Source organism: Phyllobates terribilis, unplaced genomic scaffold (genome assembly GCF_046119375.1).
Source record: "Phyllobates terribilis strain yellow unplaced genomic scaffold, ASM4611937v1 Scaffold_2__4_contigs__length_985480577, whole genome shotgun sequence".
Classification (NCBI taxonomy): Eukaryota; Metazoa; Chordata; class Amphibia; order Anura; family Dendrobatidae; genus Phyllobates; species Phyllobates terribilis.
This window is the reverse complement of record NW_027362762.1, coordinates 269,894,118-269,916,016: the sequence shown is the minus strand read 5'-3', so window position 1 is coordinate 269,916,016 and position 21,899 is coordinate 269,894,118. Positions and strand designations below refer to the sequence as shown.

Here is a 21,899-nt window from a genome sequence, read left to right as displayed (position 1 = left end):
ATCATGAAGTGGAATGAAATTTATTGGATATTTTAAACTTTTTTAAAAAATTTAAAAAAACTGAAAACTGAAAAGTGGGGCGTGCGGCCCCTTTACTTTCAGTGCAGCAAACTCACTCCAGAAGTTCAGTGAGGATCTCTGAATGATCCAATGTTGTCCTAAATGACTGGTAATGATAAATAGAATCCACCTGTGTGTAATCAAGTCTCCGTATAAATGCACCTGCTCTGTGATAGTCTCAGGGTTCTGTTTCAAGTGCAGAGAGCATCAAGAAGACCAAGGAACACACCAGGCAGGTCCGAGATACTGTTGTGGCGAAGTTTAAAGCCGGATTTGGATACAAAAATATTTCCCAAGTTTTAAACATCTCAAGGAGCACTGTGCAAGCAATCATATTGAAATGGAAGGAGTATCAGACCACTTCAAATCTACCAAGACCCGGCCGTCCCTCTAAACTTTCATCTCGAACAAGGAGAAGACTAATCAGAGATGCAGCCAAAAGGCCCATAGTCACGCTGGATGAACTGCAGAGATCTACAGCTGAGGTGGAAGAGTCTATCCATAGGACAACAATCAGTCGTACACTGCACAAATCTGGCCTTTATGGAAGAGTGGATAGAAGAAAGCCATTTCTCAAAGATATCCATAAAAAGTCTCGTTTGAAGTTTGCCATAAGCCACCTGGGAGACACACCAAACATGTGGAATAAGGTGCTCTGGTCAGATGAAACCAAAATCGAACTTTTTGGCCACCCTCAAAACACCATCCCCACTGTCAAACATGGTGGTGGCAGGATCATGGTTTGGGCCTGCTTTTCTTCAGCAGGGACAGGGAAGATGGTTAAAATTGATGGGAAGATGGATGGAGCCAAATACAGGACCATTCTGGAAGAAAACCTGTTGGAGTCTGCAAAAGACCTGAGACTGGGACGGAGATTTATCTTCCAACAAGACAATGATCCCAAACATAAAGCAAAATCTACAATGGAATGGTTCAAAAATAAACGTATCCAGGTGTTAGAATGGCCAAGTCAAAGTCCAGACCTGAATCCAATCGAGAATCTTAGAAAGAGCTGAAAACTGCTGTTCACAAACGCCCTCCATCCAACCTCAATGAGCTCGAGCTGTTATGTAAGGAAGAATGGGAAAGAATTTCAGCCTCTTGATGTTCAAAACTGATAGATACATACTCCAAGCGACTTGCAGCTGTAATTGCAGCAAAAGGTGGCGCTACAAAGTATTAACTCAAGGGGGCCGAATAATATTGCACACCCACTTTTAAGTTTTTAATTTTTTTAAAAAGTTTAAAATATCCAATAAATTTCATTCCACTTCATGATTGTGTCCCACTTGTTGTTGATTCTTCCCAAAAAAATTAGAATTTTATATCTTTATGTTTGAAGCCAGAAATGTGGCAAAAGGTAGAAAAATTCAAGGGGGCCAAATACTTTCACAAGGCACTCTAGCTAGGATATCACATTTATAAATCTTAAATATCATTTTTTTTTTTGTTTGCATGATGATTTTTGCATGTAAGTGCCACACACATTGCTATAACTGATACTCTAACATCTACACACTCCACTGACACAATATACTAGGAGTCATGTATAAAATAAGAGAAATGTGACAGTGAACTGTCCCCGCTTCCATGTAACCAACAGAAATACTCCGGCAATTACATTTGAGCATTGTATGTCAGAAACAAAAATACATCAGATCAATAGGTTTCAAAATGAAAAATGTAAAGCATATTATAGTGTTAAATTCTGTCTGGAGAGTTCATAGGAGCTGCATCCCTGGTAAACCCCCTGGCGCTTTGTGCCTAAGTGCAGATGTTTCCAGAACATTTATAATAAAAAAAAAAAAAAAAAATTAAAAAAAAAAGGTTGCGGCTTATACTTGGAACAACAGTGCCACACAGTGGTCAATCAGAAGTATTGCTGCAGCTTTATAAACAGCATTTTATTACCGCTTTTCTAATTACTGAAAATCTTTGCAGTGCAATCAGAAATTAGCCAGGTCATCTGGGGTTCTAGAACAGACTTTCTCAATAATGAAAGATTAATTTCATAGCAACAACATTTCAATATGAAAATGTTAAATTACTAATTCATTGTTGCTCTCCATATCGTCAGACATGCAGAAAGTCACTTACCCGCACAATTAAAATCCATTTGATGAGAGATAATCCAAACCCGCAGATTGCACCATAGCGCCCGGCAATTGTGTTGGTTATACAAAAGGATAGACAGAACCCAATCCAGTTGAAAATGAATGCCACTAGAAAAAAATATATATTAATATTAGTGAGAAGGTGATCGATATGAAGATACAGATTAGATGATTCCTGCAGTTATTTTTACAAAGCTATTGAGAATATATCTACCACACTCAGTGCTGGGAGTGCTATCAATTAACCCTTTGTGTGGGGTGACACTGTGTGTGCAGCGTTACTTCCCCGTGGTAATGCTCCAAGGACTGGAATTATGGAAATGAATGTGCGCTTGGGCCATCCATTATTTACCAGAACAGACGATACAGCGCTCCGATGTACAGCGCCATGATGGGGCCAGTCATCAGTTCATCTATGTTAAGATCAGTAGGTGAAATACTCCTTAAAGAATTGGAACTCACAGCGAACCCCTCCTTTACTTCTATTCTATAGCTGATCGCTTGTGTTTGACGCGGCTGATGCAATGACGTGAAAACCTATAATAAAGAGGGGGTGTGAGGCAGTAACAGGATGGATGGTCACCTCTTCCGACCTTCTAAAACATTATTCTCAGGCAGGTCAATTGGAGAGAAAGATGGGCAGCCTGCGAGAGAATGTCTCCAGCCACTCTCCAGTGTAAGTGATGTGTTAATGCATCTGCTGCAGCTCCGTCCATGCGTTACATAAGTGAGCGCTCCGCTCCCCACTCGCCTCATTGTTCCTTTCATCTGAGTAGCACTTCAGGGCTCCTACACAGCAATCAGACCACTTGATTTTCCTTTAGATGATAGTTCTGCAGTGATTTCATACATAGACTTTCTGGAAACGGCTTAAGGAAAGAAAGATGCCAGTCTCCATTTACATGCAATTAGCTCTTAGGGGACTAGTTAAGGCAGTAAATGAGCAGCTGACATCCCATTATGGAACCTCTCCTGTCCCTAAAAGGTTATTTATCAGTTTCTATAACAATGTCCTGCTGCCCATAGATGTGCGGAGAGTAGGCTGGGTACCAGCAGCCTCACCGTCAGCCCTGTCCTCCACACGGGAGCGCGTTTCATGTATCGACGCATAGTTACAGAGGTGTGTGAAGGCTGATGGACTCTTTAGTAGCCAAGCCAATCCCCTTCTCTATCATGAGGGTGCTGGCTTAGGTCCTGGACAAGTGCCAACATAGGAAGCCCTCTCGGGCATCAGGTACAGTGTTGGCAGTAGAATTGCCAGGACTAAGGCCATTATCTGGACATTTGGAAATAAAAGTATATCAGTAGGTTTTCCACATGTAGTAGAGGAGCACAGTCGAACCCTTTAATTAAGGCTCCTGTTATTTTTTACAAGCTGAATAGGGGAGACTCCCCAACGAGGGGCCTATTTAGAACTGATACAAAGAGTATTTCTTCCGGAAGTTAAAAACAGCAGAACAAGAGGGACCACCACAGCCAAAGTGCCTACGATAGCAGCTGAGGGACATAGATTATTATAGAATGGGGAGTCCAAAGTGGAAACATGTAAATGGAGGGACAAACGGTATAACAAAAAGGACCATGATAGACAATGGGATATATTCTGGAACGGCTGATATAGGCCAGAAATGTCTGTGGAAAGAACAGTCCTGCTTGTACATGAGAGCGGTGTGCATTGCCCCCACTGACCGGCCCATAGTCTTTTCCTCCAGGTATTTAATATGTATCTCACATACACCCCAGAAGCTTCTCTGCCAATATACCACATCCGTACAATTCGATAATACTCCAGTCATGTCCAAAAATTCATTCTGCCATGACACGCTGACTTACAGAGGAAACCTGTCCATGGATGTAGTGAGACAGGTGTCACCATACTGTACAGATGCCGGATTTCTGATGCGTGCAAGTGTCAATGCTACAGAGCAGGACAGGGAGCCATCTCCATCCAATTACTGCTACCCTTACAAAAATGGCCATTTTCAAGACTTTCAGATAAAACTTTCTAATGTATGAGCTCATTTAGTTTGTACGATCCATCTGCTGTTTGACCTGATGACATCCACATCGGACATTTACACCATGTTGTCACAGCGGGTGTATGGAGTGGGCGCAGAAACTGTGCCCGCACCATACCAGCTAGATGCCGCTGTGTTATACAACAGGCATCTGCCTGTAAGAGCAGCACCCACACATGTCCAGCTATTTAACTGCCACTGTCAATCTCTGACGGACACATTTAAAAAGCAAGATCTGCAGTGCATGCGTAGACAGACTCCCATCAGCCCACTGCGTCGTGATAGTACCAACGGTGGAGCTCACAATTGCCATTTTGGTTCTCCAGTGAAGCCGACCGTCAGAGAATGCCATTTTCATTATAAGTACAGTGCAATACTTTGTTGAGAGCGGTAGGCAGTGTGGGTAATGGATGTAGTATTACAGTATACAGCACAAGCAATCAAACAATGGCAAGTTCAAGACTTAAAAAAAAAAAAGATTTTAAAAAGATGTATTAACCCTCCGTCAGGGGCAACTGATCTGACAGGCGCAATGCCCCTAAACTCGTTATGAAACATATTGCCCCTGACGGAGGATTAAAAAAAAAATTATATATATACACACACACACACACACACACACACACACACACACACACACACACACACACACACACAAAGTACAGACCAAAGGTTTGGACACACCTTCTCATTTAAAGATTTTTGTGCATTCACACTGAAGGCATCAAAACTATGAATTAACACATGTGGAATTATATACTTAACAAAAAAGTGTGAAACGACTGAATATGTCTTATATTCTAGGTTCTGCAAAGTAGCCACCTTTTACTTTGATGACTGCTTTGCACACTCTTGGCATTCTCTTGATGAGCTTCAAGAGGTAGTCACCGGAAATGGTCTTCCAACAATCTTGAAGGAGTTCCCAGAGATGCTTAGCACTTGTTGGCCCTTTTGCCTTCACTGTGCGGTCCAGCTCACCCCAAACCATCTCGATTGGGTTCAGGTCTGGTGAGTTTGGAGGCCAGGTCATCTGGCGTAGCACCCCATCACTCGCCTTCTTGGTCAAACAGCCCTTACACAGCCTGGAGGTGTGTTTGGGGTCATTGTCCTGTTGAAAAATAAATGATGGTCCAACTAAACGCAAGCCGGATGGAATAGCATGCCGCTGCAAGATGCTGTGGTAGCCATGCTGGTTCAGTATGCCTTCAATTTTGAATAAATCCCCAACAGTGTCACCAGAAAAGCACCCCCACACCATCACACCTCCTCCTCCATGCTTCACGGTGGGAACCAGGCATGTAGAGTCCATCCGTTCACCTTTTCTGCGTCGCACAAAGACATGGTGGTTGGAACCAAAGATCTCAAATTTGGACTCATCAGACCAACGCATAGATTTCCACTGGTCTAATGTCCATTCCTTGTGTTCTTTAGCCCAAACAAGTCTCTTCTGCTTGTTGCCTGTCCTTAGCAGTGGTTTCCTAGCAGCTATTTTACCATGAAGGCCTGCTGCACAAAGTCTCCTCTTAACAGTTGTTGAAGAGAGGTGTCTGCTGTTAGAACTGTGTGGCATTGACCTGGTCTCTAATCTGAGCTGCTGTTAGCCTGTGATTTCTGAGGCTGGTGACTCGGATAAACTTATCCTCAGAAGCAGAGGTGACTCTTGGTCTTCCTTTCCTGGGGCAGTCCTCATGTGAGCCAGTTTCTTTGTAGTGCTTGATGGTTTTTGCTACTGCACTTGGGGACACTTTCAAAGTTTGCCCAATTTATCGCACTGACTGACCTTCATTTCTTAAAGTAATGATGGCCACTCGTTTTTCTTTACTTAGCTGCTTTTTTCTTGCCATAATACAAATTCTAACAGTCTATTCAGTAGGACTATCAGCTGTGTATCCACCAGACTTCTGCACAACACAACTGATGGTCCCAACCCCATTTATAAGGCAAGAAATCCCACTTATTAAACCTGACAGGGCACACCTGTGAAGTGAAAACCATTTCCGGTGACTACCTCTTGAAGCTCATCAAGAGAATGCCAAGAGTGTGCAAAGCAGTCATCAAAGCAAAAGGTGGCTACTTTGAAGAACCTAGAATATCAGACATATTTTCAGTTGTTTCACACTTTTTTGTTAAGTATATAATGCCACATGTGTTAATTCATAGTTTTGATGCCTTCAGTGTGAATGTACAATTTTCAAAGTCATGAAAATACAGAAAAATCTTTAAATGAGAAAGTGTGTCCAAACTTTTGGTCTGTGATTAGAGATAGAGATAGAGATACACACACACACACATACATACAAACCCAATCATTTGGTATCACCAAGTGTGTAAAAGTCTGATTTATAAAAGGAAAACATTTATTTTAAACCATAATTTAAAAATCCGGAAAGAGAGTTGAAGTGCAAGATCAGCAGTCTTTCAGTCACTACACTTAAAAAAATGTAATAAAAATAGTTAAAAATGTTGTATTCACACCAAAATAGTATCAATGAAAACGTAAGCTCTGACATAATTGGAAATTGTCACGTTGAATGTAATAATACGTTGCTGAAATTTAAGTGTTGTGTGACATGCTGTATGTGGCGTGTAACCCTAGCTGTAAACGACAACCGAACATCTACTTGTCTGCGTTACCTGTACAGACAAGCAGACCACATATCCTATGTGCACGATCAGTAATTGATTATTCTGTGTGTATAGACTTCCATTGTTCTCGGCAGCACATGTCCTAGTTACACAAGCCTGCTTAAAAATTATTTTAACCGACACTCGATCACGGTAATTGGACAGTGTATATCAAGCTTTAAGAGAGATCACTGAGTGGATTTATGAAGTGTTGTAGTGCACAAGCGTGCCACTAGAGGGAGATTACCGACCATTATATAGAATACAGCTTGGAATTTCAAGTCACATTTTTATTGTACCCTAAAAAACCATGAAACAAAATCTGTATACAAGCGACAATCAAAGAAAATGAAGAAATGGGGAGAAATTCCAGGTTTTGAGCCAGAATTTATAGTATATGAAGAGTTTCTAATCTTACTAGCATACAACTTCAAGCTTTCTATATTGTGTAATAGGAAAGGTAAAGCGGGATGCATTATCCGATTACATGCATTCTGGATTAAAGATGGCCGTGGCGTACCGCTAATAGCGACATGGCCGCTAAGGGGTCAATAAGCTGGGGTGGGCCCTCTCCCCGCCTGGAATCACACTTTCAACTGTATCAGTATCCTGGATGTCGATGTAGTTAAAAGCAATGATGGAAGAGGGATCTGTCAGCTCCCTCCTCTATCATTCTCCCTAAGTGTCTGAGCACTGGTGTCTCCGCATAGGAGGCGCGATGACATCACTAAATCATGCCCGCTCTGCAGAGCAGTGCAGAGCTTCAGAACACACACTGCAGAGGCAAGAGCAGCACAGGAACAAGGAGAAGTGATTTTTATTTTAAATCAAATGGGGCCATTATATTGTATGGAGAGCTGTGTGGAGGCCATAAAACACTTTGCAGGTCTATGTGTGGGACATTATACGGTATGCAGGTCTATGTGGGGGGGGGATTATACAGTATGCAGGTCCATGTGGGGGGCATTATACAGTATGCAGGTCCATGTGGGGGCCATTATACAGTTTGCAGGTCTATGCGGAGGTCATAATACTATTTGGAGAGCTATGTGGGGGGTCATTATACAATTTGCAGGGCTATGTGGGGGCCAATATACAGTTAGCAGGGCTATGTGGGGGCCATTATACTAAGTATAGTGCTAGGTGGGGGCCATTACACAGTTTGCAGGGCTATGTGTGGGCCATTATACAGTCTAGAGGCCTATATGGGGTCCATTATACTGTGTACAGGCCCTTTTACAATGTGGAGGGGTGTAAGGGCCATTACACTGTATAAAGGGCTGTGCCGGTAACATCACACTGTGTTAGGGTCATTGTGGGGCCACATGATTTCTATGTACACCCCTGAAGGTGACTATAAAAGATATCCCCCGATAATCATGCCTACTGTCACAGTTACTTGTAAAAAACAGTAAAGAGACAGCCGGTGTTATATATAAGGAGAAAATACAAGAACAGAGTAAAGAGGATAAAAGGAGGGAAACATCTAATAAAAAGTCAGGAAAGACAATGGACATCAGACACGTCTTTGAATAAAAACATAGGGTATGAGATCTTAATTGGCTGATACCAGAAGTAAACAATTGTGACCCTGTTTGGCTAAATACTAGATTATAACAGAGGGAAGTATACTGGATCTATACTTTGAATACAATGAAGGTCGAGCGTTATGAACGAAAGCTGTCATTTTAGTCTTTTTCCGTAGGTAGCTGATCAGACCATGTGGTTTTCTGTACCGCTAAGTCTAAGAGTCCATATGAGATTTTCCGCACAGGTATAGTACTGGGTAGAGCAGGTAATATACCTAGCATTTGGAATTTTGATACATAACTATTAGGTTACTAATTACAGTGTATGGTTGTAGAGCATAACTATGAGATTATTAGAAATGAATAGATTGACATTTGTTCGTGATTTTATTACCCGTTTTTAGAATTGGTGGTGGTTATCACATAGAAATTTTGCACTATGATGAGATAATACAGTGAGTTATGCACTAAAGAAAGGGGGTTCTCCAAAATGTTGCAACAGATGTGTGTTCTACAATGCAGAGTCTCTGCAGAATTTATTAAAGCAACAAAAAAAAATGTCCTTTCAAGATGAAAGTGAACGGAACCCTCAGAAATGTAATTTTATTGAATAAAAATTCTATTACAGGATTAAAATATTAAAAGCATGGTGGCTCAGTGGTTAGCACTGCAGCGCTGGGGGCCTGGGTTCAAATCCCACCAAGAACAACATCTGCAAGGAGTTTGTATGTTCTTCCCGTGTTTGCGAGAGTTTCCTCCGGGTTCTACAATTTCCACACTCCAAAGACATACTAATGGGGAATCTAGATTGTGAGCTCCCATTGGGACAGAGGTGATGATTTATGTAAAGCACTGTGGAATTATTGGTGCTATATAAGTCAGTAAAATAAATACATAACTAAAAAGGACAAGTTGCCTCACAGACAGGGACACTAAATATCTGCGGTACAATGGGAACAAGCAGGGCAAAACGCGTGTCAGGGTGCAGGGACACCGGGCCTGCTTTACGAATGTAGAAGCTAGAATATAATAAGGTATTACTTTTCCCAGCAATAATTATTATTAATCATGTGTGGGATTGTATTGTATGAGGCACTATTGTTGAGCCAATAGCATTAAGCACATGGATGAAGCACAGTTTTTCTCTTAGTTTTGATTTTTTATCTTTTAAACTATACTTTCCCAGATATACTACATTATCTATCACCCATACTTTTTCTTTTTATTAAATAAAGACTCGTTTTGTTTCCCTGTCTGTGAGGCACCTTGTGCTTTTAATATCTGAAGCTTGTAAAACTATGTTTACCCAATAAAATTACACTTTTGAGGTATCCAAAAATGAAGACGTGACCCTTATGTCCTGGGTCACGTCTTCCTTTTTCCTAGGCATTTGTTTTGAATTAGTCTGTGCAGAATTTGCCTGAATTGGAGCCGTGAACACCTTGTCTCGTGGACTTACAAAATCCATTATCACTCTCACCGACGTGAAGTATTTGCTTTGTAAATTTGTTCTGCAACTTTTCGAAGTTCTACACAAACTTTTGGAGAAAAAAGAAAAACATACACTCTTGACCGGTGTTCATTGTTAGCTTACATATTACGGCATAGAGGGAGACGATCCACAGTATGTTCTTCCATGACATGTTTAATATTTTGTCGAGAGGAGTCAAAAGTCTGTGGGGTTGTATGTGGAACGTACTGCTGAATTCTGTGGCCAAATGGTTAAGAAAGACGATTGTCCAGACAAAAAGACAGATTTCTTCTTATATACCCGGTGGTACACTAAGTTAATTTGGAAAAGAAATAAGGAACAGACTTACTAAAGAAAGCCAGCATGAAGATCCCATCATTTCCGACTCTCAGCTGGTCGGCATCACTGAAGTCATCTCTAGGTGGATATTCTTCTTCCTAGCCCAATAAAAGGCAGAGAATACATGACACATTTAGTCGATTTTTACAAAGGCTTCATTTTTACCATCCATTAGTAATTATAGGGCAGCTAGAGCCGTGTAGTGCAATGCGATCAGGGCAAAGAATCAGAATTTATACATATAAAACATTAGGAACAACATTTCAACAAGGAAAGGGAGTGTGACGATGCGGTTCAATATTTACTACCCCCAACAAGTGTAAAAGTAGTCATTGGGCACAATCACATGTAATTTTTTTTGTCAGTTTTCTACCATGATTAGATATGCAAATGGTCTCCTCAGAGAGGAAGAAGACTGCAACTCTAGCGCCACCTTTTGGAAGCAGTGAGGATCTTCCAAAAGATGGCACAGGAGATCCAGACCTTTTCCTCTCTGAAGAGACAATTTGCAGATATAAATTTCCCAAAGAAGCATGCATGGCTTATAAGTTGTCTCACTCTGACATGCCAGGCTTAGCACTCTCCACAAGGAGAAATGTTACCCCTTAGACTCCGGTCCAGAGCCTCTCACTTAGCCAAATCAGATCTCATGCTGTGCACTGATGAGGGACAAAACCCCGAAACACAGTGTCTGTAAATTGATTTTCTGGTTTGGCTTTTATCCCAAGTCATATTGCAACATTTGTTAAAGAGTTGATATAGACTTTTAGGATTGTTGCTTCCCAAAGGTGGCGCTAGAGTTCTGTTCCTCTTCCTCTCGGACAAGGCAATTTGCATATTTATTTTCCCAGAGAAGCATGCATAGATAATAAGTCTCCTCACTCTGACATGCCAGGCTTGGCTTGCCACTCTCCACAAGGAGAAACATTATCCCTTAGATCCCTACCATGATTAGGAAATTTGTGAGGAAAAAAAAAGGCAATTTAACATAGGCTTAGCAAAACCACACAGATACTGACAATCGGAAACATAGCTATAATGATTATTACACAAATATTTCACAATTTTTTTCTTTCTTTTTTTTAAAAAACTTTCCTCACCACACAATGGGGCAGATTTATTATCTGGTCTCATTTTTAGGCAATGTTACATTAGACATCTTAAAATGTGGTGACTTTATCAGTGACTCCTGCTGGATGAGGACCTTGGTGCATATTTAGCTGCTTTTGTCCAACTTTACACCACTTATCAATGACCAATGGTAACATTGCGGTACAATGTTGGAGCGCGGGGTTATTTTTTGAAGCAATGCCCCCTTGTAAACCACGTGCAAATGTGTCTAAAAGGCATAATAAATAGGGTGCAAGGCATGTCTGTCAGTTTTTCACACAATTTGAGCCAAACTTCTGCCTCATTTAGGTCAGTCAGTCTTCCAGCCTAACAAAGAGAAGTCTGTGGAAATTCACTGGATTATTTTCCCAGCAGCTGAAGGACTAAAAAGTAGATTATACAAAATCATTAGCATAAAGCAAACGTTAATGGTTATGTAGAAATTTACCTTCTAAAACTCCTATAAACCACCTTTATAAAAAAAAAAGAAGGACAAAAAAAGCCTTTCAGCAGAGGCATGACAGAGTGCAGCATCAGCCTCGTCGCTGGGCTGCTGACTGACTGACGATATGGAAGGTCACCATGTGCCAGTACATGAACGCTCCCACTACAAGACCCGCCGGTCACCACCTAGAATGGAAGATTAGTCATCAAATCTGCACCTACAAATGAAGGAGCTGTAAGGCCACGTGCACACATTGAGTATTTGGTCAGATTTTTACCTCAGTATTTGTAAGCCAGAATCAGGAGTGGGTGATATATACAGAAGTGGTGACGTGTCTATATTATACTTTTTCCTCTGATTGTTCCTCACCTGGTTTTGGCTTACAAATACTCAACGTGTGCACATTGACTAAGGGGGTCATATAACCCAAATGGGCCAACCAGGTGACTCGCTATAAGGTAGCATTCAAGCGTTCAGGTTTTTCAGGCAGTTTTTGAAGGCAAAAGCCAGAAGTGGATGGAAGAGAAGTCTCAGGCTCTTCTTTACAGGTATAATCCATTTATGATGTATTCCTGCTTTGACTTTTAGGCCACGGCCCCATTAGCAGTATTTGGTCAGTATTTTTTCCTCAGGAGTGGGTGATAAATGCAGAATTGGTGACTTGTTTCTATTATACCTTTTCTCTGATTGTTCCTCGTCTGGTTTTGGCTCCCACTTCCGAGAAAAAATACTGACCGAATACTGACCAAATACTGATAGTGGAGCCGTGGCCTTAAGGGCATGTGCACAATATGTTTTTCTTTTGGAGCAGTTCAGCTCCAAAAATGCCTGAAAAGTTGGTTTAAAAACAGTTTGCTGTTCACGTGCTGAATGTTTTCAGTGTTTTTTGTTCCCGCTTGAAGTTGTAAAGTATGCTTGGCGGGAACAGAAAAACAAAAAACGTGCGCAGCAAAACAATGCTTCTGGAAAATAATTCTCCCAAAATGAAGGAGAGTTTCCCAAAAACGGTTTCCACTATAAAAGTAGTTTTTAATGGCCTCAAAAAAAAACAAAAAAAAAGTGTGCACATACCCCAAAGTTTCATAAAAAAACATGATTGTAGTAACAAACTATAAAAGGTAACATATACGTAAGCCGGTAAAGTTATGGCAGAAAGATACCCCATCCCCAGATAATGTTAATTCATGTAGTGTAGCCCCAAAATGTGAGATTGGGAAAACTGCAGCAGAAATGGAAGTGTGAACTGAACCGTGGTAAGAAAAGCACGCGTCCTGCCGCAGATGATTGCAGGATTGCACAATCAGGGCGTTTTTTTTTTTTTTACTTTAGTCTTGATTTATTGAACATTATACTAGACATAAGCACCCCCATACACAGACAAATGTTGGCCGAAACCTCAGATAGATGGGTTCAGTTGACAGTCGGCTGTGTATTGGGGCCCCAGACAATTCATTTTTGGGGGAGTTAAAGCTTCTTTTATTCTCCTTGAGATACGCAGTCACCAGACATATCGGCAGTGGCTCTCTTTTAATGAGACAGAGTCGGTCTGAGGGGAAAAAAAAATTGCAGCATGTACAATTTACCTCTGAGATCCAATGGCACTCACCCATTCAACTCTATGGGTCCATGGACAAAAAAATCGTATCGCACTGGGATGACATCTGAGTGCAGTCCGATTTCACAGACTGACAATATAGAGAAACTTTTTTTCCCTCAACCTGATCAGCATAATCAGACTGATTTTCTCACTTCTCACATAAGAGGAAACCGGTTGTGTGACCAAAGCCTTGTAGAAAGCACAGAAGTGCTCGGCAGCTAGCTTTTCTGACTCCTCCATACATAGGATAGCTATAGCTGCTGGCCGGACAATCATCTGATTTATCATTTCGCCGACAGTTTAAGGTCTATATGGGGTTTAAAGGGAACTGATCCCTAGGCTTTCCCCATATAAAGTAGGGCCAGCACCTGTAAGCCCTCTGCTACAGCATTCTGCTGTACAATGCTTTATACATGCCCCAATTCGCCCTGCAAAAAAAAAAAAAGCTTTTATTACACTCACTTACAAGGCGGTCCGGTCCGATGGGCACCTCCTCTCTTATGATCGCCATCCTTCTTCTCTGCTTCATGTGGATGACACGTCATACATCATCCACAGTGTCTTCCATCGTGCTTCTGTGCAGGCGCACTTCTCTCTGCCTTGCCAAGGGCAGAGCAAAGTATTGAAGTGCGCATGTGCCGGCGATCTTTGGCGTTGCCCCGCGCATGCGCACTACAGTACTTTGCTCTGCCCTTGGCGAGAGAATTATACTTGAGCAGGACTACGATGGAGGACACTGTGTGGATGACGCATAGGACAGCCTAGGTCATATAGGCATGGCCGGGGCGGCTACAGTCACCGCTCAGTGCATATAGTGAACTGCGGCTAAGACCACGTCCTGGCACTGAGGCTCCCAGAGGAATAAAGTTGGTTTCCTCCCGGCAGCCTTGGGCTTTCAGTCATATAGGTACGGCTGCGGCAGCTACAGTCACCGCTCAGTGCATAGTAAACTGCGGTTGAGACCATGTCCTAGCACCGAGGCTCCCAGAGGAGTAAACTTCATTTCCTCTCGGGACCCAAGCTTTCAGTGTGGGTGCCAGGCAGCTTCAGAACGCTATTATCTTGCAGACTTACCCCATATCTGCAGGTTAATAATTTTTCACATGACAGGTTCCCTGTAAATAATGTGCTATTCTCTGATGACACATTCCCTTTAATAGGAATGTGAGGGTGTGCTCAGGTCTATCTTGTGGCGATATCAGCTTGTTAGGATTAGGCTCGGACTACATGGTGACGCTGAAATCGCATTGTGATATGGCAGCTAATGATTCCCTATCTCGTCGTACTGTGACCTGCGAAACAGTCACTAATGGTTCCAGAAATGCTGGATTTTCGGTTACTGCTCACAAGTAACTTACTTGCCATAGACTTCAATGCAAGACACATGCGGCTTATCTACAATTTGGCAAATTTTTTTTACAGTAAAATCACAGCTGTAGAATAATTACGAGTCAGCAAGTCGCAGAGAAGTTGCACAGAATGTTTTTGTGGTCGTGTAGCCCGAGCCGCACTACTGGCTTATAATCATCATGCACAGACCAGCTTGGGACAATGATGGCTGAGCCTCATACAGGGTAAACCTGACGGCCTCGTAGAAGTTATTACATTGATCTTTTCACAGAGCCGGTTATCTGCATCATAGCAGCCATGTAATAGAGATGGTGATACAGGAACATGATGTGCAGATAAATGCAGGGCGGACACTATTCTCTACATGTCCTATTACTAACGAGCCCGTAATCATCCTATCAATGCTCATAATGCGGCTATTAGCATCAAGGTTAATGTAATAAGCCAACTCCACAGTAACAGTTAAGGGGTTGATCTACTCACTTCTTGTCCACCCAATTAAGATCATTTAAAAGCAGACTACATATTAATTATACACGGCTGTACAAATAACACCATTATCCGGTGGTCGTAGTAAATGGCGCCACTAATCCAATATATTAGTAGCAACAATAAGCAGTAAAATAAATCTATTTGCCTCAAAATGCATTTTTACACCAAGCGGAGGGTCACCAGAAAGAATGCCCTCTGATATATATGCTATGTGGATACATAAAAGTACGAGGACCCACCTCCGAATTATTAAGATTGGGTGTTTCAGCCGTAACCGTTGCATACCATCAAGCACACAGCCATGCGATCTCCATAGACAAGCTCATAGAAGAGTAATAGTTGCTGTAGGTGTCCACACAGTGTATAACTGAACACAAAGGATAGGTTGTACGGGGATAGGGGCCTTCTGGTATCATGTGAAAAAATGCAGTTTTAAAGAATTCCAAATTCAGACAATAGGAAAATATACATTTTTTGTTGCAGTTACCAACATAAACGTTAAAAAACATAGATACTGCAAAGCTAAAAGGAACAAAAAATGGATATATTGGCATGGTTTTGTCAGAGAAGACTAACAATGTGACACCCCCTGCATGTACGTTTATGCACATGACGTATTCTTGCTCAGGTTTGGCTAGAAGCCATGATGGGGCTGTCATAAGCCTCTTTTACACCGTGGTATGGAATAGATTTCTTAAGAGGTTCTTTTTTCCTTCTAGAGCCTGCTGGGTTCATGAGCCATAAAATTGACCATACACTATCGATTAACATTGGCTGAACCCGTTGATTTCAGTGCGGCCGGCCATCAAATAGGAGTCTCCCAATTCACACTATCCAACATGCTTTATCCTCTTATTCAGGTCCAGCGCCACTGTTGTCTTGAAACGCTGGGGTCCTGGGTTCAAATCCCATTAAGGACAACATCTGCAAGGAGTTTGAACGTTCTCCCCGTGTTTGCGTGGGTTTCCTCCAGGTATCTAAAGATATCGTGATAGGGAATTTCTGTAAAGCATGGTGGAATATGTTGTTGCTACAGAAGCAGAGGCGCTAAACATAACTGTTAGATCTGGTAAGATTTTTGTACACAATCCACGTCTCTCCTGTGTAAAGTTCTTTTAATTGGGCGATAAAGCCTATATATGGCATTAAATGCTAATGTTTTCCCCCAAAATCATATATTATTTAATAATCACTGTCACTGAATTAAATGTGCACATAAATTTAAATTTTTAGCAGGCAGATCTAATAACGTAATGGGAAATGTATGCGGCACAGGAGAACGTAGACTCGAGCAGAACACAATTTTGAGAGCCTTGTAGGCATCAAAGTACTTTCTGCTTTTGCTTCAAGTCATTATTCGGCTCCGCTACAGGTCACTGGTAAAAATAGACTCCGCACTAATGTTACTTCAGTACGACTGGGTAAGAAGCTTCTCGCGGGGAGGAAAGAGCAGGTGAACTTTAAAATACCCAACAACAATAATAATGGCAACGTGAAAGGTTCCTGATGACGGGTATTTTTACTTTAGCAAATGCTTGCAGCAAATTAGCAGCTACAGGTGAGTTGAATGGTTCAGCAACAGGCGTAGAGCACGGCTATGTGTCTAAATATGACAAAACGCCTCTGCCGCGAGAAGCAGCCCGCGAGCATAATCACCGGAAGCTTCGGTGCACTTTTCTACTTAGGTATGAGCAGAAATGATGAATGATTAACCTACTGCAATTTTCCCAATATGAAATGATCTGGGCAGAATAGCTGGAGAAGGGTCACACGATCAAATTCATTACTTTAATAAAATGAAAGGTGCGTCTGTGTGGGAAATGAGGGATTTGGGCAGAGCTGGCGGCTTACACAATGTGTCATTAGTGTGAATAATTTCCCTTCGGATCACAGGGGGTTATGCCGAATTCAAAGGGCTTATTGTATTTGTCTTATTCTAAACTGGAGCACTTGCCGTGTATTTCGGACATGGGGTTGGAATACATTGACTCTGCACATACTGAAGTTTCCAGATGCTGCTGCAAGTGAAAGATGGCAGAGCAAGCGTTCCTTGTCCCTGGGTAGATAGGGGATTGCCAGGTGGGTTAACACTTCCATACCCAAGTCTTTAAAGACTTTCTAAGCAGAGAAAAACTTGACCCTTTTGTCTTTTTTGTAGTGACCTGGTGGAATGATGCAAACTAACTGGGAAGAGATTTTCTTTCTTCAACAATTAGACGACATTAAGATGAACATAACAATTCATGGGCAAATTCCAGATGTGTCCAGCTCCATGCGCTCGTCTGCCTCCCAGATGGGCCCAGTGGCTAAGTGCCATTCAGCAGAAATATAACAAGCACGGTCTCATCTACAAAACATGCTGCGGTCCGTGTGGAAGAGCGCTCACGTGTACTAGCACAGCGCTCAGTGTGCCGTCCATGTGCGCTCTGCTGTGCACATGGACTGAAATAACATTTCCTTTAGAAGAAAAATATTGTTACTATAGTTTATTCAAGAATGAAAGGATTGCTCCCATCCTCATAAATTGGGTATTGTCGGAGATAAATAATACTAACTTTGTAATTTACCGTTTATTAAAATGATCACACATTCTTGAAATAATTAACTTTTCTTTCGTTTACAGCTCGTTTCCTTGGAGACAGACCACCACTGCTAAACAGCTGAAAATGTGTAGTGCTTGCAAACTCTTTGTTATTGAGCTTGTAAGGACTTTTTGAAGCTGATTGGGTTCACTGGAGCCCACGTTTATCTCCTAATCCTAGTGCTTATAAGCTAGACAGCAGTGGTGGTCGGTCTCCTAGGCAATGAGCCGTAAACAGAAAAAAAAAAAAGTGTTATGGTCTCAAGTTATGGTCTGCAAATTTTAATAACAGTAAATCAGAAGAGCTTCTGTTTTCACAAGCACTATCCAACAATATTCATCTGCGAAGATGGGAATAAGACTTAAAAGCTACAAAAAACAATGTATTCCTCTAATTCTTCCCGAGACGTTATAACTGAACTGGTTACCATGACTGAACTCATCTATGTCACATGAAGTCATAGTATACTGGGATACACTGGGACATTCATCAACATCCATCCAAAAAAACTTTGCCAACACTTGGGAATTTTGCACTCATATTGAGCCGGGCTTTTAGGACATGGAACCAACCTTTTCAGTTCTGTCACCTTGTAAAGATCAAGCTGTCTCACTGACAGCTCAATCCTGGTAATGGTGACGGGCCACATAGCACAATAAAGAATAAAAAAGTGACAGTGCTTAAGGAGTGGCACAGAAAAACAAAATCCTTTTATTCCTCCATCCACTTACAATACCCAAGCAATGTTTTGTCCTATATAAATGTCTTTCTAAAACTCTTATAAAGGTTGAAACGTTACTTGTGTAATTTGTGTGGATGGAGGAATAAAGAGACTTCCCATTTTTTTACAAAACCCAGTGAGCACTATTATTTTTTATTTTTCATTACCTACCACACAAATCAGATTTTTCTTTGCGACAACTGCAGTTTTTTTTGGAGTGTGTTGTGGACATTTACTTTTCTGGAAGACTACTTAGCACAATCGGCCACTAAGTTGCTGACATAAGTCTACACCCACAAAGAAAGGATCCCTCCCTGAATATTTACAGAAGAGGAAAACCGCCTTTGTACAGGCCTGTCCCTTTAAGAGCTTCTCTGCAGCCTACCAATTTACACACATCTGCTCTATGGCTTCATGTACCTTTAGTATAGGGGTGAGGAACCTCCGGCCCACAGGCTATTTACGGCCCACTATGTCCTTATCTGCAGCCCCCGTGCAGACTCCTGGGAATCACAGTGCTCGGGACGGTGGCTGCGTCTTGCCAGAATACGTTCTGGCGCTAGCCAGTGCTAGCCTCCCCCGCGCACTATAGGTGCCCCAGCCTCCCCTGTGATGTACAGATGCCCCAGTGCCTCCAATGGGATGTATATAGCTGTCTCAGTGTCTATGTGGTATATACAGCAGACCTAAAACTATTTGAGTTCTATAAATGTAATGTGAACAATGATGAATTTCCCACTATGAGGAGACCTGCAGTGTAACCTACATCTGTGTTCAGAACTTACTGCAGCGAGTTCTTCTCAAAATTCATCGCAAAGAGTCAACTTCGCTCCAGACCGACGCAAACCTGGAAAAGCAGTTGAGAGTAGCAGCATAATCAATACCACCTAACATCGCACCAAAGAGAAACAGCTCCAGCCATCACATTAGGAGCGAGTTAATTAAAGAAGTTGTCCAGTACTTTTATTAAATTGCTCAATGTATTCAGCATGTGGGCATAAGTAGATTTGTAAATACCTTGTGTTGCTGATAATGCCTGTGAGCGGCGCTATCGGTGGCCGCTCACAGGCATCAAGTGACCCCACGCTGACGTCACGACAAGTGAGGCGTGACTCAGCGCTGGGGTCCCCGCAGTGGCTGCTGGGTTATTCCCCTGCGTCACACCCACCATCCACCGCACGCTTTCCCAATGAATGGGGAGAGGGAGAGCGCGCGGAGGATGCCGGGTGTGACGCAGGGGAATAACCTCGTCCACATGCATTATCTGCAACACAAGGTATTTACAGAGATACTTATGCCCACATGCTGAATACATTGGGCAACTTAAAAAAGTACTGGACAACCCCTTTAAATGTTTGAAAAAACATAGCTGGATCATTTTCAAGTTGATAATTTTGTACAGCCCCCAAATGATGGTTTAAATATCCAAATGGTCCTTCACAAAAAAACAGATTCCACACCCCTGCTTTAAAGTACTACAGCCAGATTTCATGAGGCCAGGTCGCAGTCGCAAACTGCAGCAGTAATTAACCTCTCCGGTTTGGAGATCGCTAATTAAACAATCACTAGTAGTCAGCAAACAATCACCAAAGCGCAGTGGTTAATTTTCCCTGTGAATTGGGCAGTTTCATGGCCGTTCGGTCAGGCCTTACCCAGAGGACATGTACAATTACTTAAATGTCCATTTACAAGTAGTAATGATGCAATTTGTATATTCTTATGTAATAATTGCCAAAGGCTATGTGCACACGATGCAGAAATCTCCTGAGCCTTTTTTGCCTCTCCCTGGCAGAAAAAAACGCACGCAGAATTACATGCGTTTTTGACGCATTTTTACATGCGTTTTTTGTAAGCATTTTTTGAGCATCAAAGAATGATTTTTGGAACTAAATAAAATTATTTGGTGGGACATTGTTTAAGCCCTTGGATTACTATAGAACTGGGGTGAGTATCTTGGTTCATTTAAATTATTAAAGAATTGGCGGTTGTATTTCAAATAAAGTGTTTACACTGTGTCTGTGTGGTTTCTTTACTTTGTTTGGTCATGAAAAGGTCTGATTGACACCTTGACATCACCAAACAAAAGAGGTGGGTGTCAGCTGATCCCATACACCTAATCTTCATTAGCATTTCTATTCATGTAATTTATGCGACTGAGGCTGCGAATCACCTGTGGACACTGACATGTGGCACGTCTTTCAGGACAGTAGCATGTCAAATTCTCTTGTGGAGTCGCTAGTCGCAAATCTGCCGCTTAGCCTCCGCTCTTCCCACTGCCCTGTAGGGGTGGCGAGTTGGGTAATGGGGTTGGGGTTCATGTCAGCCTTGTATTGGCGGCTGACGTGAAGCCCAGGTTAGTAATCGAAGGCGTCTGTAAGACGCCCCCATTGCTAACCGCGTAGTAAAAGTTGTCGCCGGTTTTTCAATAAATACACGGCCAGAATAAGGTATTTTAATGAAATAAAATGACATAAGGTTTTAACATTTTTTTTTTATTGTAAACTCAGTCCCCAAAGCCTTAGTCTCCTGAAAAAAAAAAACAACTATATCCCTTACCTGTCCACATTAAGACGTAGTCCATTGGATTGTCCAGCAATCACTGATGTCACTGCTGTAGAAGACAGCAATGTACACTGACAGGAGTGTAAAATCACACCTATCAGTGTACATGCTGCTGCAGGAGTGAGGTCACTGGGGTTCATCAGCTGATCAGCCCTGGTGACCTCAGCATATTATAACTGCGAATTTGCTGCGGTTCAGTTAAAGTAAATGGGCAGGAAACCCTGCAGAACCGCTGCATAGAAAGGACATGCTGCGTTTTTTCCCACAATGGCAATCCTGAGCGGAAATTTCCGCTTCATGTGCACAGCACATCAGGATTGCCATTGCAAAAGCTGGCAGACCGATTACCAAGTGTTTTTGATGAGTTTCCGCGCAGAAAAAAACGCAGCGAAAAAGCATCAAAAACGTTACGTGTGCACTTAACCTTAGTTGAGAAACCTTATATGCAAGTATAGTGCCTATAAGGGAAAGGTACATGATGGTAATGGAGGGGCTCTAGGTGTCACTACGGTGGGGTGGTGGGGGAGATGCTGGATGTGGTACATGACCATCTCTCAGAGAGGAATATCAAAAAAATCTGGAAACAAATGGGTTAAACTGCACTGTCATCGAAGGATGATCGATAGACAGGAATCAATTTCTGCGGTTTATTGGTCAAGGCGTTTCGAAATTTCAAACTTCTTCATCAGGACAAAACCACGGTAAATCCAGTTTAACCCACTTATTTCCAGTGCCTTTTGATTTATACCTCATGGGTCTGCAGCAGCCCAAATCTCTTTTAGTGGTTGTGTGCACACACCCCGATCAGGTGAGCACGCTGGTGCACATTCTCTTCTAAAACTTCTATCCAGATAAGACCCTATTGTGCTTTTTGTCCCTTCCAG

At 42.1% G+C, this 21,899-nt stretch overlaps 1 protein-coding gene across 2 annotated transcripts in view; it reads right to left on the bottom strand.

The window, feature by feature from the left end:
* Positions 1–21,899, bottom strand: part of NDFIP2 (Nedd4 family interacting protein 2) — a 117,141-nt gene that overhangs the window by 42,538 nt on the left and 52,704 nt on the right. For both annotated transcript variants that reach the window (XM_073664091.1, XM_073664092.1), the window contains 2 exons: positions 10,167–10,254; positions 2,158–2,282 (listed from right to left, as the gene is read on the bottom strand). In XM_073664091.1, coding sequence (XP_073520192.1) covers positions 2,158–2,282; positions 10,167–10,254 — 213 coding nt within the window. The remainder of the gene's footprint in view (positions 1–2,157; positions 2,283–10,166; positions 10,255–21,899) is intronic.